General features: G+C 40.1%; 1 protein-coding gene across 1 annotated transcript; it reads left to right on the top strand.

The window, feature by feature from the left end:
• Positions 1-5139: 5139 nt before the first annotated feature.
• KIFBP (kinesin family binding protein) lies at positions 5140-22213 on the top strand. The gene is made up of 7 exons (XM_089687739.1): positions 5140-5619; positions 10823-10921; positions 11271-11350; positions 13638-13821; positions 17068-17161; positions 18400-18512; positions 19078-22213. Exons 1-7 carry the CDS (start codon positions 5248-5250, stop codon positions 19954-19956), a joined length of 1821 nt encoding a protein of 606 aa, XP_089543865.1. The 5' UTR covers positions 5140-5247; the 3' UTR covers positions 19957-22213.
• Positions 22214-22677: the final 464 nt, after the last annotated feature.

Here is a 22677-nt window from a genome sequence, read left to right as displayed (position 1 = left end):
TGTTATACAGTACATGTATGTGTAAAGCACTACATTTTGAACGGTTTTATTAGGAACCTGGAAAAAGAAGTTTAAAAAAATGATTATAAATTACAAACACTAAGGAAAAAAAGTATGCATTTATTATAACATGGTTATTATTGATCTGCATGGGGATTGTGGATGAAATACAATGGTTACACATCCCACATAATACATTTCACCTTTTTAGATAATAATATGGGGAAAATTACTTTTATATGTGGATTGTGGGTGGAATATCATGGTTACACTTAACAAGGAACATATTTAACCTATTTCTAATAAGCAAATGCATATATTTTTTTACATGGGGATTATGGTTGGTATATTGTGGATACACATGCCAAGAACCATATTTGACCTGTTTTTGATAAGAATATGGGTATAATTATTTTTCTTCATGGGGATTATGGGTGAAATATCAGGATTAAACATGCCTAATACCACATTTGACCTGTCTCTGAAAGGCATATGGGTATAATTATTTTTCTACATGGGGATTATGGGTGGAGTATTGTGGATACACATGCCTAATACCACATTTGACCTGTCTCTGAAAGGAATATGGGTATAATTATTTTTCTACATGGGGATTATGGGTGGAGTATTGTGGATACACATGCCAAGGACCATATTTCAACTGTTTCTAATAGGAATATGGGTATAATTGTTTTTCTACATGGGGATTATGGATGGAGTATTGTGGATACACATGCCAAGGACCATATTTGACCTGTTTTTGATAAGAATATGGGTATATTTGTTTTTCTACATGGGGATTATGGGTGGAGTATTGTGGATACACATGCCAAGGACCATATTTCAACTGTTTCTGATAGGAATATGGGTATAATTGTTTTTCTACATGGGGATTATGGGTGGAGTATTGTGGATACACATGCCTAATACCACATTTGACCTGTCTCTGAACGGAATATGGGTATAATTATTTTTCTACATGGGGATTATGGGTGGAGTATTGTGGATACACATGCCAAGGATCATATTTCAACTGTTTCTAATAGGAATATGGGTATAATTGTTTTTCTACATGGGGATTATGGGTGGAGTATTGTGGATACACATGCCAAGGACCATATTTGACCTGTTTTTGATAAGAATATGGGTATAATTGTTTTTCTACATGGGGATTATGGGTGGAGTATTGTGGATACACATGCCGAGGACCATATTTCAACTGTTTCTGATAGGAATATGGGTATAATTGTTTTTCTACATGGGGATTATGGGTGGAGTATTGTAGATACACATGCCAAGGACCATATTTGACATGTTTCTAAAAAGATTATGGGTATAGTTATTTTTCTACATGGGGATTATGGGTGGATTATTGTGGGTAAACATGCCTAGGAACACATTTTACTTATTTCTGATAAAAACAGTTATTGTTCTACATGGGGATTATGGGTGGAATATCATGGTTAAACATGCCTAGGAACACATTCGATTTATTTCTGATAAGAATAGTTAATTCTTCTACATGGGGATTGTGGGTGGATTATTGTGGATACACATGCCAAGAACTATATGTGAACTGTTTCTGATAAGAATATGGGTATACTTATTTTTCTACATGGGATTTATGGGTGGAATATCATGGTTAAACATGTCTAGGAACACATTTTACATTTTTCTGATAAGAATATGAGAATAGTTATTTTTCTACATGGAGATTATGGGTGGATCATTGTGGTTAAACATGCCCAGGAACAGATCTAACTTGTTTCTGATAGGAATATAAGAATAGTTATTTTTCTACATGGGGATTATGGTTGGAATATTGTGGATACACATGCCAAGAACCATATTTGACCATCCTTATGTTCCTAACACATTACCCAGTGCATAGCAGTGTAGCTATCCTGCATGATATTTTCCCCATTGAGATCTGATGTGTTTTCAAAGTGTTCCTTTAATTTTTTTTGAGCAGTATATGTAACCTGTTTCTGGGAAGAACATGAGTATAATTATTTTTCCACATGGGGATTATAGATGGAATATCATTGTTACACATACCATGTAATGCACTTGACCTGTATCTGATAAGAATACAGGTATAGTTATTTTTCTACAAAGGGATTATTGGTGGAATATCATGGTTAATCATGCCTAGGAAAACATTTGAAATTTTTCTGATAAGAATATGCGAATACTTTTCATGGGGTTATGGGAGGATTATTGTGCATACACATGTAAAAGCACTTTTTTTTACCTGTTTCTAATAAGAATAAGTTTTTTTTCACATGGGGATTATAGGTGGAATATCATGGTTAAATATGCCTAGGAACCCAATTTACCTGTTTCTGATAAGAATAGTTATTTTTTTACATGGGAATTATGGGCAGATTATTGTGGTTAAACATTCCTAGGAACACATTTGACTTGTTTCTGATAAGAATAGTTATTTTCCTACATGGGAATTGTGGGTGGAATATTGTGGAAACATATGCCAAGGACCATATTTGACTTGTTTTTGATAAGAATATAGGTACAGATATTTTTCTACATGGGGATTGCCGGTGGAATTTCTTGGTTAAACATGCCTAGGACCATATTTGATTTGTTTCTGATAAGAATATGGGTATAGCTATTTTTCTAAATGCAGATTATGGGTGGAATGTCATGGTTAAACATGCCTAGGAACACATTTGGCATGATTCTGATAAGAATATGAGATGATTTATTTTCCTACATGGGGATTATGGGTGGATTATTGTGGATACACTTGCCAAGGACCATATTTGACTTGCTTCTGGTGAGAATAGTTTTCTCTACATGGGGATTATGGGAAAAAACATTGTGGATACAAATGCCAAGGACCATATTTGACCTGTTTCTGAAACGATTATGGGTATAGTTATTTTTCTACATGTGGATTATGGATGAAATATTGTGAACACACATGCCAAGGACCATATTTGACCTTTTTCTGAGAAGAACATGGGCATCATTTTTCTACAGAGGGATTATTGGTGGAATGTCATGGATGCACATCCTATGTAATGCATTTGACCTGTTTCTGACAGGAATATTGACATAATTATTGTTCTTCATTGGGATTATGGATGGAATATCATGGTTACACTTATCAGGGAATATACTGTATATTAGACCAATTTCTGATAAAAATATGCTTAAAAATATTTTTCAAGAGAATTATTCATTGAATATAATGATTACACATTCCTAGGAACTGTTTCTGGTAGGAATATGGGTGAAATTATTTTTCTACAAGGGGATTATGTGGGAATATCATAATTACACATTCCAAAAAATACACTTGACCTGTTTCTGATAAACATATGGATAAAATTACTTTTATATATGAGGGTTAATGAGGGAAATCTCATGCTTACATTTACAGGGAACATATTAAACCTGTTTCTGAAAAGATTTTGGGTATAATTTTTTTTCTACATGGGGATTATGGGTGCAATATCGAGGTTACACATGCCAAGAACAATACTGTGTCAGACCTGTGTTCCTAACCAGGCCATTTTTTGCAATACAGCATTGCATTAATTTAACTGACAATTGCACAGTCATGCAACACCATACATAAATTAAATTTGTCATTTTTTCCTACAAATACAGCTTTCATTTGGTGGTATTTGATCACCTCTGCGGTTTTTATTTTTTTGCGCTATAAACAAAAAGACCAACAATTTTGAAAAAAAACCACCAATATTTTTTACTTTTTGCTATAAAATATCTTAAACAAGCTCAATGTCACACAAAACACAACATGCAAAATGCATAAAAAATACTTGTGTTTTTGGTTTGGTTCCATTGAAGTCTAATATTGATTTATTTTTTACAGGTAAGAAGGCAGGTCGTACACTATACAATTTTCTTCCAATTTTCTGTCCAATTTCTGCCCATTTTCCTTTATTTACCTTCAACTGTGTAGTGCAAGGCCCTGCCTAATTGGATGCAATTGAAAGTGTTGTTTAGGTTTGACCTCTTATATGGTTTTTGGTAAATCTAAAGCAAAATTCTCAAGAAAATTGTATAGTGTATAACCAGCCTTATATTACACACAAAATACAATCTGCTGTGGGGAAAAAAAAAAAGTCCCTGACCCTTTCAAAAATCTGCACCAGCTCAGATGTGAACTAGATCCATAGGAAACCATGTTATATGAACTGTAGTGCGTTTCTGCAAACTGGAAAAGCGCACTGAAATCCACATAACCCCTGGTTCACATCTGTGTGGGTGGTGCTGCTGTGAGACCCGCACAAATGTCTGCAGCCGCTCCACCCACACAGAGGAATGCGGGACCCGCGGGTGTCAGTAATTCTAATGTCATGCTACCTGCAATGGAAATCACAACCGTACTGGGTTTCCCCTGCGGGCTGCGATTTCCCAAGTAGTGCAGGGCAGAGGCGTCCTTAGGGTTGGTGTCACCCGGTGCGATAACACTAGGGGACACCCCCTCCGACGATCCCCACAGAATGGATTGGATCTGCGGATTGAGCATATTGGATCGGACTCCGATCCATTATGCTCGCCAGTCCACAGATCCGATCCATCCTGCGGGATCGTCGACTTAATTTACAACTTACCTTTTCATGGAGCAGGTCCAGAGTCATCAGGTGCTGCATGCATCCCCCGCGCTTCCGTCTCAGAATGCCACTGGTGCAGGGACTTCTTCCCTATGTGTCCCGGGACACAGGAGTCCATTCAAATGAACACAAATGTGCAAATCACAGCCCGCACAAATGTGAACCAGGGGTAAGTGTGAACCTAAGGTCCAGGAAGAACACACACAGAGGGATCTTCTTCTTTCCCAGCCATGGCCAATAGCATCACAATTAAACAGAAGCAGAGAGGTTACAAAATATTTATTGACATAAAAGAGCAGAGTGGGGAGCGCAGGCAGGCGCAGAGCGGGGAGCGCAGGTGGGGAGCGCAGGCAGGCGCAGAGCGGGGAGTGCAGTGGGGAGCGCAGGCAGGTAGGGAGCGGGGAGCGCAGGCAGGTAGGGAGCGGGGAGCGCAGGCAGGCGCAGAGCGGGGGGAGGAAGGGATGAACCTCCGTCCACAGATAATATTGCCCGGCAGGTGCGGGGTTAATCCCTCGCGCCGCTCAGCTCCAACACGATCAATAGGTGGGGGGATGGGAAAGAAGCCGCGCATGCGCAGTGCCGGCAGGAGATCTCTTTGAGGCTATACCGTATTCCGCGGACGTCACTTCAATACAGCAAGATGGCAGATTACTGGCGCCGAGTGTGTGATACGTACCAGAGGGCAATCACCGCCTCCGAGATGGAGTCCAAAGACGATCCGGAGACCGAGCCTTACCGCTCCAAGTACCGGGCCCGGGAGCTCCTGCGGGAGGTGCGGGCTCTGCTGGGGGCGGAGGAGGAGAGCGGGGAGCGGCAGGATGACGGAGCACAGGATGAGGATACACAGGGGATCCTGGCTGCACGCCGGGCCGTCATTGAATTCCGCCTGGGGGTGAACCACACCGAGACCGAGGAGATGTCTGCCGGGGAGGAGCACCTAGTGAAGGGGACCCGCTTCCTGGAGAAACACCGCCTGTCACATGACTGTGTCTCCACCTACATCCAGGCTCAGGTGCGTGCACTCTGTAGAATTGTCTCCGCCTACATCCAGGCTCAGGTGCGTGCACTCTGTAGAATTGTCTCCGCCTACATCCAGGCTCAGGCGCGTGCACTGTGTAGCATTGTCTCCACCCACATCCAGGCTCAGGCGCGTGCACTGTGTAGAATTGTCTCCGCCTACATCCAGGCTCAGGTGTGTGCACTCTGTAGAATTGTCTCCGCCTACATCCAGGCTCAGGCGCGTGCACTGTGTAGCATTGTCTCCGCCCACATCCAGGCTCAGGCGCGTGCACTGTGTAGCATTGTCTCCACCCACGTCCAGGCTCAGGCGCGTGTACTGTGTAGAATTGTCCCCGCCCACATCCAGGCTCAGGTGCGTGCACTGTGTAGCTTTGTCCCCGCCCACATCCAGGCGCGTGCACTGTGTAGCATTGTCTCCGCCACATTCAGGCTCAGGCGCGTACACAGTGTAGAATTGTCTCCGCCTGCATTCAGGCTCCGCTGCATGCACTGTGTAAAATTGTCTCCACCTACAATCCAGGCTTAGCTGCGTGCACTGTGTAGAATTGTCTCCGTCTACATCCAGACTCAGGTGTTTGCAATGTGTAGAATTGTCTCTGCCTACATCCAGGCTTAGCTGCGTGCACTGTGTAGAATTGTCTCCGCCTACATCCAGGCTCAGCTGCGTGCACTGTGTAGAATTGTCTCCGCCTACATCCAGGCTCAGCTGCGTGCACTTTGTAGAATTGTCTCCGCCTACATCCAGGCTCAGCTGCGTGCACTGTGTAGAATTGTCTCCGCCTACATCCAGGCTCAGCTGCGTGCACTGTGTAGAATTGTCTCCGCCTACATCCAGGCTCAGCTGCGTGCACTGTGTAGAATTGTCTCCGCCTACATCCAGGCTCAGCTGCGTGCACTGTGTAGAATTGTCTCCTCCCTCATCCAGGCTCAGCTGCGTGCACTGTGTAGAATTGTCTCCGTCTGCATCCAGACTCAGGTGTTTGCACTGTGTAGAATTGTCACCGTCTACATTCAGACTCAGGTGCGTGCACTGTGTAGAATTGTCACCGTCTACATTCAGACTCAGGTGCGTGCACTGTGTAGAATTGTCACCGTCTACATTCAGACTCAGGTGCGTGCACTGTGTAGAATTGTCTCCACCTACATCCAGGCTCAGGTGTGTGTTAGAAGCACACCGAAACCTGACTTCGGAGTCTCTGTTGTGATCTTTGAGACTGAATTACTTCAGAGTACATGCGGCTAGAGAGGTCAGTAATTGTTTGTTTTCACCACTTGCTTACCGGGCACTTATACCCCCTTCCTGTCCAGACCAATTTCCACCTTTCAGCACTGTTGCACTTTTCATGACAATTGCGCGGTCATGCAACACTGTACACATAGAAAATTTGTATAATTTATTTCACACAAATAGATTTCTATTGGTGGTATGTAATCATTACTCGGTTTTTTATTTTTTGCTCTATAAATGAAAAAAAGACCGAAAATGAAAAAAAATGCCCTTTTCCTTGTTTCTGTTATAACATTTTGCAAATAAATAATCTTTCTGCACAAATTTTGAGCAAAATGTATTCTGCTACATGTCTTTGGTGAGATAATCCAAACCAGTGTTTATTATTTAGTTGGTAGGATTAGAGTCCACAAACCATGGTATATACAGTATCTACAAAACTGAGAAATCCTGATGTACTGATGGTTGATCTAATGTCTTGAGGCCCGAAAACGCCAGGAGAGTAAAAACACCCCCCAAAATGACCGCTTTCAGGAAAGTAGACAGCCTGAGGTCTTTAATAAGAGGCATGGAGAGTCTTTTTGAAGTTAGTAATTTTTTTAGCATAATTTTGTGGAAAAATGAAGAAATGGGGGGAAAAAAGTTTCAGGGTGTTTTTTTTTTTAATTTTTAATACACCAATGCAGTACAGCATCATATAACTGGTGCAGCAGTGATCAGTGACACTGACTGGCGACAGTATGTTAAAAAAAATAACAATTTTCAGAATTTTGTTTAATTCCTCTTTTAATTTTTTTTATTACTTTTTAAAAAATTTTATGATTTTTTTTTTCTACTCCTGTGACCAGAGCAGAACAGTGTTACTGTAGTAACATTGCACTACTCTGGGCAAGTGATCAGGATTTTTTTTTTTTACACATTATGATTGCTTATACCAACTAATTTTATTGGAATAAGCAAGCATTTTCACTGAATGAAACTGATTCATTTAGTAGTTTTTGTCGTGATCAGCTGTGATTGGCCATAGCTGATCACATGGTACAGATGGGCTGTGATTGGCCCAGTCTGTACAATTACAATCTTGCTCCTGTCAATAATAATGAGCTGTACACATAAAGTGTTAAACACCAACAATAAATCAAAATGCTGCACATTATTGTGTTTTAAGGATTGTGTAAATATTTCAGTGGCATAAGTGTACTTTAAAGTGTATATATAAACCCTCACCTTATAAAACAGCCCTTACAGTTTAAAATAGAAATGAAATGCAAAACATTTGTGTATAGATATAAAAAACATTATAAATACTTTTTTTTTTTTTTTTTGCCTTCTTGTATAATTGATCACATTCCCTCTAAGCTCCTCATGCAGCTGAGAACAGAGAGCTGAAGGATAAAGAGCAGTACACTGATCTTCCCAGTGAATGGCTGAGGGAGGAGGGATGTCAAATTTTGATCATTGGAGAGCAGGCTGAGTTCCCAGCACATCAAGAGAACTGACCATGCTGTGCTCTCCTGCCTAGTATGATCAGTTTTTAACAGGAAAGTAGAGGGGCTGGCAGGAACCCCAGGGATTTCACACAACAGAAGCAACACGAAGAGAACAGGATACTTTTTCATACAAGTACATGGTACAGCAGGCACGTGTCAGGAATATAAAATGTTGGGTTTACATATTCTTTAACCGCATGGCGCTCCACTGCTGTACATTTAGGGTTGGTTCACACTACTTGTCTTCCACTGTGTTTTTGGTTTTTTTTTGTTTTTTTTCTGCATCCAAAACGTACAAAAAGTATGTTACATGGTTTTCAATGGCATGGTTCACACCAGTTCTTGCAGTTCCAGTGCGTTTCGGTTCCAGAAAAAAAAAGTATAACATGCTGCATTTTTCATGCACAGAACTGTACTGGAATGTGGTAAAATGCATCAAAAACACACTGGACCCCAAATGACCCTTAAAAAGGAGGAAAAATATCATCTGTAACGCATAAAAAAACTGCACTGGAACGCATAAAAAATGCGCATGCAGAAATGCATCCAGACTGCCCGTTACTGTGGCGGGTCCACTTGGGCAGGCACAGTGACACATATGCGCAAACGTGAAAAGTATTTGCCCCCTCCTAATTTTTGTTTTTTGCATATTTGTCACACTTAAAAGGTTCATATCATCAAACAAATTTTAATATTACACAAAGATAAACCAAGTAAATACAAAATGCAGCTTGTAAATGATGATTTTATTAATTAGGGAACAAAGCTGTCCAAAACCTGCCTGGCTCTATGTGAAATAGTAATTGCCCCCCCCCCCCCCAACTTGCTAAATCATGAATGAACTGTGATTAACCACATTTTTTGGAAAGCCTGGTTAAATTTCACTTGCCACACCATGGCCAGATTGCTGCCAGACCTGTTGAATCAAAAAATAACTTAAAAGATGTAAAAAAGGAACACATCATACCGGGATCTAAAGAAATTCAAGAACAGATGAGGAACAAAGGAAATGTCATGTATCAATCTGGAAAGGGTTACAAAGACTCCAGTGAACCATGGTGAGAGCCATTATCCACAAATGGAGAAAACTTAGAACAGTCGTGAAGCTTCCCAAGAGTGGCCGGCCTACCAAAATTACTCCAAAAGCACAACGATCACTCATCCAGGAGGTTAGAAAAGGACCCTGGAAAAAGTCTTCTCTTGATTGTTGACTTTGACACACATACACCTACCTCCTGGAGAGTGTTCTTGATCTGGCCAACTGTTGTGAAGGGTGTTTTCTTCACCAGGGAAAGAATTCTTTGGTCAACCACCACAGTTGTTTTCCGTGGTCTTCCGGGTCTTTTGGTGTTGGTGAGCTCACCGGTGCGTTCCTTCTTTTTAAGAATGTTCCAAACAGTTGTTTTGGCCACGCCTAATGTTTTTGCTATCTCTCTGATGGGTTTGTTTTGTTTTTTCAGCCTAATGATGGCTTGCTTCACTGATAGTGACAGCTCTTTGGATCTCATCTTGAGAGTTGACAGCAACAGATTCCAAATGCAAATAGCACACTTGAAATGAACTCTGGACCTTTTATCTGCTCATTGTAATTGGGATAATGAGGGAATAACACACACCTGGCCATGGAACAGCTGAGAAGCCAATTGTCCCATTACTTTTGGTCCCTTAACAAGTGGGAGGCACATATGCAAACTGTTGTAATTCCTACACCGTTCACCTGATTTGGATGTAAATACCCTCAAATTAAAGCTGACAGTCTGCAGTTAAAGCACATCTTGTTTTTTTTTTCATTTCAAATCCATTGTGGTGGTGTCTAGAGCCAAAAATGTTAGAATTGTGTCAATGTCCCAATATTTATGGACCTGACTGTATATATATATATATATACCTTAGTTTGTAGATGCTGTAACTTTTGCACAAACCAAATATTATACTCTGATGGGATTTCTTTTTACCAAAGACATGTAGCAGACTACATTTTGTCCTAAATTTTATGAAGAAATGTTGATTTATTTATTTTTAATTGGAAATGTTTCATAACAGTAAATATAGCTTTTTTTCCCTCAACATTTTCTGTCTTTTTTTTCATTTTATACAATAAAAATGAAAAACCCAGTGGTGATCAAATACCACCAAAAGAAATCTCTATTTGTGTGAAAAAAATGGTATAAATTTCATTTGTGTACAGTGTCGTATGATCGAGCAATTGCCAGGTAAAGTAGGGCAGTGCTGAATATGAAAAAAATGCCCAGGTTATGAAGGGAGTAAAACCTTCCAGAGGGCAAGTGGTTAAGTTAGAATGTTGAGCTGATGTTTCTTTAATTTTTTTTTTACTTCAACAGCTATTTAATACAATCACCTTGTAGCATTTTGTCCTTTTTATATGCCATGGTGAAGACTAATCTGGTGGATAATTTGTATCTTTTTGTAATTCTACAACAAGTGCTGTAATCTTCAGATGTTTTTCTGTTTTCCAGAATAATCTTGGAATTCTCTGGGCTGAGAGAGGGGAGATCATGATTGGACAGAGATACCTGGAATCTGCTGAGTCTTTGTACTGTCAGTATATGAAAAAAGTAAGTCCCTGTCTTCTAAATTGCTTGCCTTTCTAGTGATGTCAGGTCATTGTTGAACCTAGAATGCTTATACTACTGTAACTATTCTTTGGGTTTTGTTGGTGTCATAATGGGGGGTGTGCGGCACAAAATAATGGGGGGGGGGGGGAAAAAGAAAATTTGTCCAATAAAGCATTTTTCTACCCCCGGGGAAGAAGTACATTTTCTTACCATTTTATTATTCCTTGCTTATACTTAACCTACCAAGTAGGTTTGCTTGAATATTTTCAAAACCTCTTTCTTAAACTGGTCATACGTTATTTTATTCTCATTTTTTATTTTCTGTGTAGAAACAACATTTATTTTTCAGATTGGCAAGCCCCCAGTGGATCCAGATGAACATTTTACACCTGAGGAGCAGAAACTCACTGACCAGGAAAGATCAAAGAGGTTTGTTTTTTTATATTCCAATAGTTTTTATGGAACAGTTTTTGAAATACGAGAACAAGTAAACAATCGTCATGTCACAATGAGTCGTTTTCGATATAACACAAAGAACATGGTTTATGAGACATAAGACACGTACAGGGGCGGACCGACCATTTGGAAACGCGGGCACTGCCTGAGGGCCCAGGGTCAGTAGGGGGCCCCATGAGATGCCCCTGGTACCTTTTTCATAGGCTTTTTTCAGTTTGGTCAAGGACTCGGGGGCCCCATGATCCCCTATTGCCCGGGGGCCCCATGAGTTGTCAGTCCGCCCCTGGGCACGTAACAGGAAACTAGGGACTCTGTAGAGTAGCTATTGGATAATCCAAATAAACAGTCCACATCATTTTATCTAACCATATATAGGGGACGGACAAAGTGGCGGAGGGAGGGAAGCTGGAAAGGGAACGGGGGGGGGGGAGTTAGGGGACTTAATGGAAGGGGAAGAACCACTGTTTGTGGACCTGAGATTACACACAGAGTAAGTGTCATTTGAGGCATGACAAATGTTGTAGAACATATAGGAATTAGGCATAACCAGCCCAACAGGACAGAAAAAGGGAATGATAAAGAATAAAGACATGCAGGTAGGTTCATTGGCTTCTGTCTAAATTGGCCCTAGTATGTGTATGTATGAATGTGAGTTAGGGACCTTAGATTGTACGCCCCTTGAGGGTTAGGGACTGATGTGAATGTACAATATATGTATGTAAAGTGCTACGTAAATTGACGGCGCTGTATAAGTACCTGAAATAAATAAATAATAATAAAGAAAAGGGAATATAAAAAGATAGCGTCAAGTCAGGAGACATTAAGGCACGCAAAATATATTGAATCCACGCGTCTCATGTTGTATCACATTTTCTAGTATTGTGTAGAATATAGGTGAGTCTGTCGTTCATCATAATCCAATTCAGTTTATTCTTAACATAGTCAAACGGGATGACCGATTGCCTCCAATGTCTAGCTATGGGAATTCTCGCTGCCAACGGCATATAGGTAGGGAACTTTCTGGGAGCAGTATTCGGGGATTTATGAAAGAGGGCCGTCTCCAGAGATGTGTGAATATTCACCCCCCATCACCGAATAAATGAAATTAAACATGTGGATCCAAAATGTGGTTGCTATCGGATATTGCCACCAGATGTGATACATAGAACCCATCTGGCCACAACACTGGAAGCACATCGGTGAGGCAGATGGATGCATCCTCGCAGTCTGAGTAGGGACCAAGTACCATCCTAATGGTTTGGGAACAAATTATAAACGCACGAATCAAGCACACATTATGGACTCTTAGGCTGTATTCAGTGTATTTTCTATTGTTGCATAATCACATGGTTTGGGTGCTTTAATTTATATATGAGGTTATAGAGATATATGCGCGGCACTATTGTATGACACCATCTTAATAACGTTTTGTAGTTTGCTCCAATTAGAGTTGTGTTGATGGAAACTTTAGATAATGCAAGAGCGATATCTTGCCAATCGGATAGGTCATAAGTGACATTCAGGTCTCCTTCCCATGAGGTTTGTTTTTTAAAGAGTAAATTACATTATATGTAAAATCTCTTATTCTTCCCCCACTTGCCTTCACAACAAAAAATGTAAAAAATTAGACATCAGATACAAGGATATTTAGCTGCCTTTTTTTGCCATGCCCAGTCCTTCTCTTACCTGCTCTGTTGCAGGCTTGGTCATAGAGAAAAATAACTAGCACATGCTGGAGTAGGGATCATCCAAACATTATTCTTTGCACCCAGGCCTAATGCCTACAGGCTTAAAGTGAACTACATGCTGCAAGATAAAAATGCTTTCCAGTATTATGCAGGCCTAGTAACTGAAAAATAATTTTTTTTTCCCTGCAACTTTATTAACACTTATTATTGAGAGGAGAGCAAGTGAAACAATGAAAGACTGGGATCTTACTACACTATATAGCAAATCTTACTTCTTTTTTGGTTTTTAAAGTCCTACCCCCATCCCCCGGGAGTATCTACACACCAATATGAACTCAGAGACCAAAATAAGGAATTGTCTCTGTAAACGCATGATAAGAGCACAATATTTTAGATCTCAATGTATAATTAAGATTTATTTACTCACATAAGTTTTAATGACATTAAACAACCCTGGCCATTTTTTATCTATTTGGCTTCTTCAGGAGATTTTGCAGAATATGCTACTATATCAATATATACACCCTTAGATCCTCCTTACCAATTAGTAGTTAACTCTTTAAAATTTTCAGGTTTGAGCGTGTGTACACCCATACAATGTACTATCTAGCGCAAGTCTACAAACATTTGAAGCAGGATGAGAAGGCGGCTCAGTACTGTCATACAACACTGCAGAGGCAGCTGGAATATGATGGCTACAACCCAGTGGAATGGGCAATCAATGCAGCCACTTTATCACAGTACTATCTGGGAAAGGTAAGTTAATAATGTTTTTGATGAGCTATTTCTTTTGAATACTTATTTTTACTTTTTCTGACACTTTGTCAGATATATATACATACACACACACACACACACACACACACACACACACACACACACACACACACACACACACGGGTTAGACAAAAAATGGAAACAAGTGCTGCAAAAGTGACAGCAGAGTTCAATCTCAGTCTTCACGGGACTAAGATTGAGCTCTGCAGTCACTTTTACAGCAGTTGTTTACTTATTCCAGGTCAAAATCCTACGCCATGTCCTTTTGTCTCTTTCCAGTCAGTTGACCATGTCGACGATTTTTTCCTGGAAACTGTATATGCTGTCTCAACCTTTCATACTGTTCCTCCCGACACGGCAAATTTTCAACTTCAGTCACAGAGGCACCAGTTAAGTGAGCACCAAAACCTGCCCTCTTTGAAGCTCAGTAAGAGCTGACATGACTTCGTATTACTAGCAGTGTACAACGAAAGTGAGGCTTTCCACTGGTTAGCTAGGTGTCTCATCACACAGCAGGAGCAAAAGAATGTTACATCAATGCGAAACTTGTCATCACTTTCACACCTGCAAATCATGTAGTGTTTCCATTTTTTGTCTAACCCCTGTAAATGCTACATAAATAATCTGCCCTTATTCAAGGTGGCCATGGCCAGAAATGCTAGGGGGTGTTTTTCAAAGTGATTTCTGAGCAAAATATAGAATAGAGACATTGATGGGGGAGTTTACTTTGAATATTAATAATGAATTCAATAGTGTTTTTGTTTGTGGCGCTCAGATACAATGTGGTTCCATGTTAATGACTTTTTCATCCTAAAAATTCTGGGCCTGAGTGGTATCCCAAATTGCTTTGAATTTGGCTGCATTACTGAGGGCAACTCAAACAGCTGGTCATGTTTCTGAAAACTACCCCAACACTATTACAAACTGTAACAAGAAATTTAGAAAAACTCCCAAAAATGTGTTTTCTGGAATTATTCTGTGTAGGGGTTGTGTACCTTGGACATAAAAACAAGCTTAGCAGATCTGGTTTAGTTTCTTTTGTGTAAGGGCTGTTGTTTGTAATATTTTTCTTTGTACATCCAAAGATGATCTTTACTAAATCATTTCTGCTGTTGTGAGCATAAAGACCTATGTACCAGGCTTTTGTTTGCATTTAAACTGCTTTTTCTCTCTCCTATAATTCACTGCACATACAAAAGAAACTTGAAACAACTCAGAAATGACTTGCAGCGACTCCTTATGCAATGGTAAACTGAACAACTCAGAATCAAGTCAGAGCAATGCAGAAGCACCTGAAAGCAAACTGCATAGGCCTCATGCACACTGGGCACTTTGGCCATCTCTCCTTTTGTCCTGGCAGTGGTGTTTTGGCAAGAAAAAACACGACACTTGTGCGTCAAGCGCTTGTTAATTAATTTCAGTGGCAGTAATAGTATTTTTTTTTCCCAGACATTGAAATTAATAAATGCTCAGGTGTTAAATGCGCCTTGCATTGATGTGCGTTTAGAAGCGTTTACATGCGGTAAGTTTTTTTTTCTGCAAAAATGCCACTGCTCCTGGATGTGCTGGCAGTGTTTGTTTGTTTTTTTTCCTACCTCTAAACACCCCTGCCTTTGGACTCCTCCAAATGTCTAGGTCAGGGGTTACAATTTCGAGTCCAGACCTACTAGACAGTCACAAAACTTACTCTCCACCAGTTGCCCTACCCAACCATGCCTAGGTCCGCCCCAACCCCACCCCTGGCCCACCCCAAACCCCACCCCTGGCCCGCCCCCAACCACGACCCCTTATAGCTTATGAAATTACATTTTTCTTTAGAATAAATAGTCCAAAATAAAAAACTGTACACAGTAATGTATATCCCAGCTCCCCTGTACTCCATTATAGTGATATGACATGTATACAGTAATGTATATCCCAGCTCCCCTGTACTCCATTATAGTGATATGACATGTATACAGTAATATATATCCCAGCTCCCCTGTACTCCATTATAGTGATATGACATGTATACAGTAATATATATCCCAGCTCCCCTGTACTCCATTATAGTGCTATGACATGTATACAGTAATGTATATCCCAGCTCCCCTGTACTCCATTATAGTGATATGACATGTATACAGTATGTATATCCCAGCTCCCCTGTACTCCATTATAGTGATATGACATGTATACAGTAATGTATATCCCAGCTCCCCTGTACTCCATTATAGTGATATGACATGTATACAGTAATGTATATCCCAGCTCCCCTGTACTCCATTATAGTGATATGACATGTATACAGTAATGTATATCCCAGCTCCCCTGTACTCCATTATAGTGATATGACATGTATACAGTATGTATATCCCAGCTCCCCTGTACTCCATTATAGTGATATGACGTGTACACAGTAATGTATATCCCAGCTCCCCTGTACTCCATTATAGTGATATGAAATGTTGTATACAGTACTTACTGTCCCCCCCAGTCCCCCGCGGCAGTGGAGAGGGTGTCTCCTCTCAGCGGAGGAGAGCGGACCTCTCCTGCACCTGTCCCCTCGGCGGTGGTGCCGCAGAAGCCGGAAACCAGAAGTTGTAAACCGGAACTCGGCTTCACAATGAGGCTTGGAGCGCAGGTGCAGTCGCTCCATGCTTCATTTGTGCTCACCGCTCGCCACAGAGGAATTTCTCCTCGCATTTGGCGAGCGGCCTTTTCAAACCCTGGTCTAGGTGTACATGAACTTATAGGCTAACATGCAGGTGCGTTTAGAGGCAGAAAACAAAAGTACACCAGATGCCCCTAAGATCAGCGTTAGAAATGTCCAGTGTGCATGTGGTCATATCTGAGTCTTCTGTACATCCACGTACCTGAGCCCTTAGTCTATTTTGTAGCATCAGCAGTTGGTTGTCCATGGTTCTGTCTTTTACACAGCAGTGAACACATGCAATTGAACATCCTAGCCAATTTTTAGAGGTCTACTATTTGTAAAATTGGTAGGGAGAGTAGGCACTACATAAACTGTAAATGAGAGGGCATGGGTTAATTGATTCAACATCAATGTACAAAAAGAGGATATATATTAGAGATATAGATGGGTAGATGATGTTTTTCCCTTAAATGGGATCCTGCTAACTGCCTGTCTAGATATTTTCAATATTAGCTGTCCCAATCCCCTTAAATAGCCCATCTGACAAAGTTTTTATTATTTCTGAATGAATGTTCTGTTATAATACACAGCAATGCTACATGGAATCCAGGCACTGTCTTGCTGCTGCAAATGTTATCTTTAGCAAAGCTGGACAGACTCCTTCCCCTGAAGCTGCTCAAGAAGGTATGTTCTCAGTTTGGTAATGTATTCTGCTTGTATAAATTGTGTATAATGTCCGCTCACATTCACCATTTGGGAAGTGTTTGACGTTTTGTGTTGCATATTCCAATCCTTCCATCACCGCCTGACCCCCTTCCCTCCTAAAGATTCTATGTTTGCACTACCATCTTAATCCTGATTCTCCCCCCTCTATAGCAGGGTATATATGAATAGTTTTTCCATGCAGAGTTTTTTTCTTTTTTTTAACCAGTAGGGTAAACAAAACAATCTCGCAGGTCGTCGCATCCACACAAACAATGTGAATACCCCCACCCCCAGAATACACAGGTCAGCCCTGTTTGAATGCTGGATCTCCAGTAGGACCATTCAACAGAAGTTGGTCATTAGACATCTGTTGCATAGACAGCAGTACATATGTTCCGTATTTTGGCTGGTTTTCAGTACATGTACAGTATAGCCAGCTTAAAGTGATACTAAAGGCCTCATTTTTTTTTATTTTTAATAACAAACATGTCTATATTTACCTGTTCTGTGCTGTGGTTTTGCACAAAGTAGCCCCAATTCTCCTTTTCTCAGGTCCCCCACCAGCGCTCCTGGCTCCTCCCTCCTGTCGGGTGCCCCCACAACAAGCAGCTATGGAGGCACCCGCTGCTCTGTGTGTCCATTCACACACGGAGCCGTGGCTCAGTCCCGCCCTCTGTCTTCTTATTGGCTCACTGGCTGTGATTGACAGCAATGGGAGCCAATGTCTTCTGCTACTCTCAGCCAATGAGGAGAGGGAGACCCGGCATAGCCGAGACTCCAGTACACATCCCTGGATCAAGAGGGGACTTAGGTGACTATTGGGGGGTGGGCAGGGGGTCTACTGCACAGAGAAGGTTCTTTACCTTCATGCATAGAATGCATGAAGGTAAAAAACCTTGAGCCTTTATAGCCGCTTTAAGATTCTGAGTCCTGCCACTTTTTTCCCGAATCATTGTGTTAGTTGTCTTGTGTTATTGTCCCTCTGAAGTAGGCGGCAGATAACATATGTAGCTGAAGCCAGATTGCATGATGGATTATAGCCTTTCTATTGTGACTAATGTAAATTGATGCCCTGATTGCTTTTTGTAAACTGGATTTAGTCTGCTGACTTCTGAATTCTAAATGAAATGGTGAACCCTTGCATTATTCTTAATGTCTTCTAGCTAAGGTTGAGTTTCATAATATGTTGTTTCATTTCCTTTTATATTTTTATACAGATGAAGCTGAACAGGAGCGCCTTGATCAACTCAGACAAAAAAAAGCTGAAATAGCCAGATGCTGGGTGAAATATTGTATCAATTTATTGCAGGATGCACGTAAAAAACTTGAGGTAACTGATATTATTTCCTGTATTAGCAAATAATTTAACAAGTTCATTTTAGACTAAAAGATAATAGAAAGTTTTATATGTACAAAAGGCAACTAGCTGCAGTAGCCTGGATATACAATACCTTACAAAGAAGGAAGACCATACAAGAATCGGCATATAGTTTTGAATGGAATCTTTTGTCTGATCTGATTCCAACACTGCTTGTTGGCTTTTCCTGTAAATGAGGTTTCCATAGGCCTAGGAGTCATATGTAAGAAGAGTGAGGAGAGAAGATTGTGGGGTACTTTCATGCCCATTGGTGGATACAGCTTTAAATACAAGGTTCCCAAAACTCCCTAAAAAACAATGTGTTGTATACTTTTAGATAATTGTGATGATTCAAGTGTCTGTGTAGCACTTAAGAAATGTAAAAATCTCATAATAAAAATATAGACTGCTAGTTACAAGTAGCTTTTTATTTCACATGGATTGATTTTTTTTTTTAACAGGTATGTTTGTTACAGATGGTGGCTTCCTTCTTTACATTCTAAAATTTATGATCCACTTTTCTTTTTTTTTTCAATAGGACAGCATAGGTGAACTTGATGTTGAGCTTCAAGAAGAACTTAAAGCTAAACGTAGAAAAGAAGAAGATGAGAAGGAGAAGGGCAGGAAGAAGGCTGTCCTATTTGGATCAAGTGACATATATGACTCCATTTTAGCTGTTGAAGAAAAAGTTGAATGCTCTCTTCCTCTAGACTTCAAAGAAGCCAGGGAGGTTTTTCTAGTGGGGCAAAATTATATAAACGAAGCCAAAGAATACTTTCAGCTGGACGGACATGTTACAGATCACATTGAAGTTATCCAGGACCACAGTGTTCTGTTTAAGGTTCTGGCTTTCTTTGAGGAAGACTATGAGCGGCGTTGTAAAATGCACAAACGTAGGATAGATATGTTGGAACCACTATGTAAGGAGCTAAACCCACAGTTCTATCTCCTAATTTGTAGACAGCTTCAGTTTGAGTTGGCTGACACATATTATGAGATGATGGATTTAAAAGTAGCAATTGGTAATAAGCTAGATGAGATGGACTCTCACACAATCAAAAAAATCAACAGCCTGGCACAATCTGCAATCAAATTTTATGAGATGTTTTTGGATTCGCTACGAAGCCCAGATAAGAAGTTCCCTGAGAAGCTCCAAGAGGATGTTCTCCGTCCTGCTTTGGTAGCCAAATTCCACATTGCACGCCTCTATGGAAAGCTAATTTCCAGTGATCCTAAGAAACAACTGGAGAACATGCAAACGTCTCTAAATTACTATACATTCCTAGTAGATTACTGTGCAATTGATGAGGAAGCTGTGAAATCAGTGGAAACCGAGTTGGAACTTACTAAGGAAATGGTGGCTCTTCTTCCTGCAAGAATGGAAAGGTTACAAGTGCAGTTGACCACCTTTGCTTAAGACCTACCAAGAGATGTCCATATATTTAAAAAGGTTTATTTATAATAATGTATCTTTGTAGTTTAAACTTCTTTAATTTTGAATATAGTCGGAAAAGTTTAACGCCCCCATTCCAGGATAATATAATCCCTTGCCCACCAGCCTATAACTAACTGCTGTACTAAAAAAATAACAACCCTATTTAAAAGACCTTTTTACTTACCTGTAAGAGCTGTCATATGATGCTCTGGCTAGAGTCTTCTCCACTTCTGTTTACTTCAAGCATGGGTCCTTTTGTCACTGCATGCATGACGTGGACAGTTCTGTTGGATGGCTAGCAAGGGGGTCTTCTCAGGATCAAGAAAGCTGATATCAGTGAAGGGAAATGGGAAGGGGGGGTGGGGCGGCAATCTCAGGAGACTATTGCAGTGCTAGAGTGGTCTGCCTACACATAAACAGTGGAAGTGTGGGACCTGGACTGGTTTCACAAGGTAAGTAACCCACTAGGCCTGGCAGGATGGGTTAGAGGAGGGTGAAAGGGAGGGATTGTGGGGACATTTTGTCCAGAGTGGGGATTTAAAACATCAGTCAGATTTTTTTTTTTCTGTGTCTTCCTGTAAAGGATACGCAAGAGAAAAATTAGATGAAATCTCCAAAAATTGAGGGTAAATCCCCTCAGACAGTTGTCTCCATAGGACTGGAAGTTAGAGGAAAACTTTTCAGCATGAGGATAGATTTCCTTTAGGAGAACAGGCTAAGGGGTCGATTTATAAAACATTTGTTGCACAAATGTCAAAAGCATTGTGATGCTGACTGAAATGAAATGTTCTTTATTTTTTCTGATAAATTAGTGTCTGTATCATCAGCTCAAGGTAGTGGCTGAAATGAAGTGTTTTCTTATTGAGGTATTTCAGAAAACTATATCACATTTTGGCCACTAGATGGAATTGACAATACAGGCAATAATCTCTTAGAAAAAATAATGGGTTTTTTGTACAATTTGCACAAATGCCTTTGACATTCATGCAAATTTTTTTTTATCTTTTATAAATAGACCCCTAAGTGTTGACAAGTATCCTCATCAGTATATTTCCCCTATATCTAATAATGGTCACCAGGATAAATAGAATGGATTTTCCCAGAGAGGACACCTGATGGGTTCTTATTGATTCCTACTCCATCCAAAAAAAAAAAGTTTTGGGATTAGACACAATTTAAGTCCAGTATCAACAGAATATAAATATATATCAGCAACTTTCAATGCAAGAAAAACTATCATTAAAAAAACTACCCCTGAATGTTTTTGTAATTTTTTTTTTTATTGTTAGTGATTGGTGTGCCCTCAAAATTTAATTTGATTGCATATATTAGGCTTTTTTCATGTACTTCATACCCTTATTATCATGTACATAAAGATTTTTTTCCTACCTGACTAATTGTAAAGTGTAGCATGTTTATAGTTGTATTTTATTTGTCTTAGTACCATTTAGATTTCTGTTCTTTTTAAACTGCAGTCAGCCTTATAGCTTTCTCTGTTTCTTGTTTTGGATATCTGTGCATTATACAGTATATTTCTTTTTAATTCTACTGCTATTTAATATACTATTCATTCTACAACTGGAAAACCTCTTCCACAAAGTTCTCACCTATAATAAAGTAGAACTGACATAACAGTATGGATGACACCCCACTTCTAAAGCTAAATCTTTCTAAAACTGAGCTCAATATACTTCCTCACCTAACTTTTTCATCAAGTTTAATAACACAATTATCATTCCATAACCTCATATCAGTACATGAACGGGTTATGTTCCACCCCTGTAAGCCACGCTTTCATATTTACATCATTCCCTCAAGATGCCGGTGAACAAGTTTTATATAAGTATCCTTGAAAATTTGGGAATGAAAGCATCATGGAAAACAAAACAGAAACATTAGGGGTTTTTTTGACAATTGCAAAGAATGTTTTTACTGGTATAGAAAGATGAAACCGAGTAAAATGTGTCTAACTGACCATTGTAAGCAGGACTGGATACATTCTTTATTTGTGTGACAAATATGTGCATTACTGTCCAGCCAGGTACAGGTGCATTCAGCAGAAGGAGTAAATACATATATTAGATGAAAGTTCCAGGGATGGTTGATGTCATCCATTACCACTGAGCATAGGAAAGAGAATTTTCCAGAGGGAGGCAAATTAGCCTAAGCAGTGATTTCTTTAGAAAGATGCCAGATCTTGGAAAACACATGAAAATAAAGACTACTCATTGTACTGAAATCTGTGTGCCTCTATAGTCTATTTTGTTTTTTAGATTTTTCAGATTCCGTTCTGCCCTCAATATCAAGGGACCCCATTTCTGAAATGGGTGCAACTAATAGGCACCCATGCTTTTGAGTTTATTAGGCTGCTGTCATGTTGTCTAGTTAAACTTGCCTTTCCTGTTAACAGAGGGGAGGCCTTCAGAGGCTGGATGAGAAGCCCTCTATTCTAAGATATTGGTCATAGGGCAACCATGTTTGCTTCACTTGCAGATCCATACTGTAGCCTCGCCATCCTGGATACACCAAGAGAAAGGCTAATTGCAATACTGCTTGCCTTTTAAACATCGATCTTGGTGACATCAGCAGATGCTGTAGAGAACCAGGACATGATGGCATGGAAGGGTGCCTGGAAAAAAGTGTATGCTTCTGGGTTCCGTGCCATTCAAAGAACTCATGCATTTTTTTCACCTGTCTCTCTGA

Source organism: Staurois parvus, unplaced genomic scaffold (assembly GCF_062004578.1).
Source record: "Staurois parvus isolate SC_StPar_1 unplaced genomic scaffold, SC_StPar_1.0 ptg000437l, whole genome shotgun sequence".
Lineage (NCBI taxonomy): Eukaryota > Metazoa > Chordata > Amphibia > Anura > Ranidae > Staurois > Staurois parvus.
This window is presented reverse-complemented; position numbering and strand designations above follow the sequence as displayed.

Excerpts from the sequence above, each read along its gene's own strand:
- KIFBP (XM_089687739.1), top strand. The coding sequence starts at position 5,248 with ATGGCAGATTACTGGCGCCGAGTGTGTGATACGTACCAGAGGGCAATC. Across the intron at positions 17,162-18,399 it reads CCCTGAAGCTGCTCAAGAAG|ATGAAGCTGAACAGGAGCGC; the intron begins GTATGTTCTCAG and ends ATTTTTATACAG. Across the intron at positions 18,513-19,077 it reads ATGCACGTAAAAAACTTGAG|GACAGCATAGGTGAACTTGA; the intron begins GTAACTGATATT and ends TTTTTTCAATAG.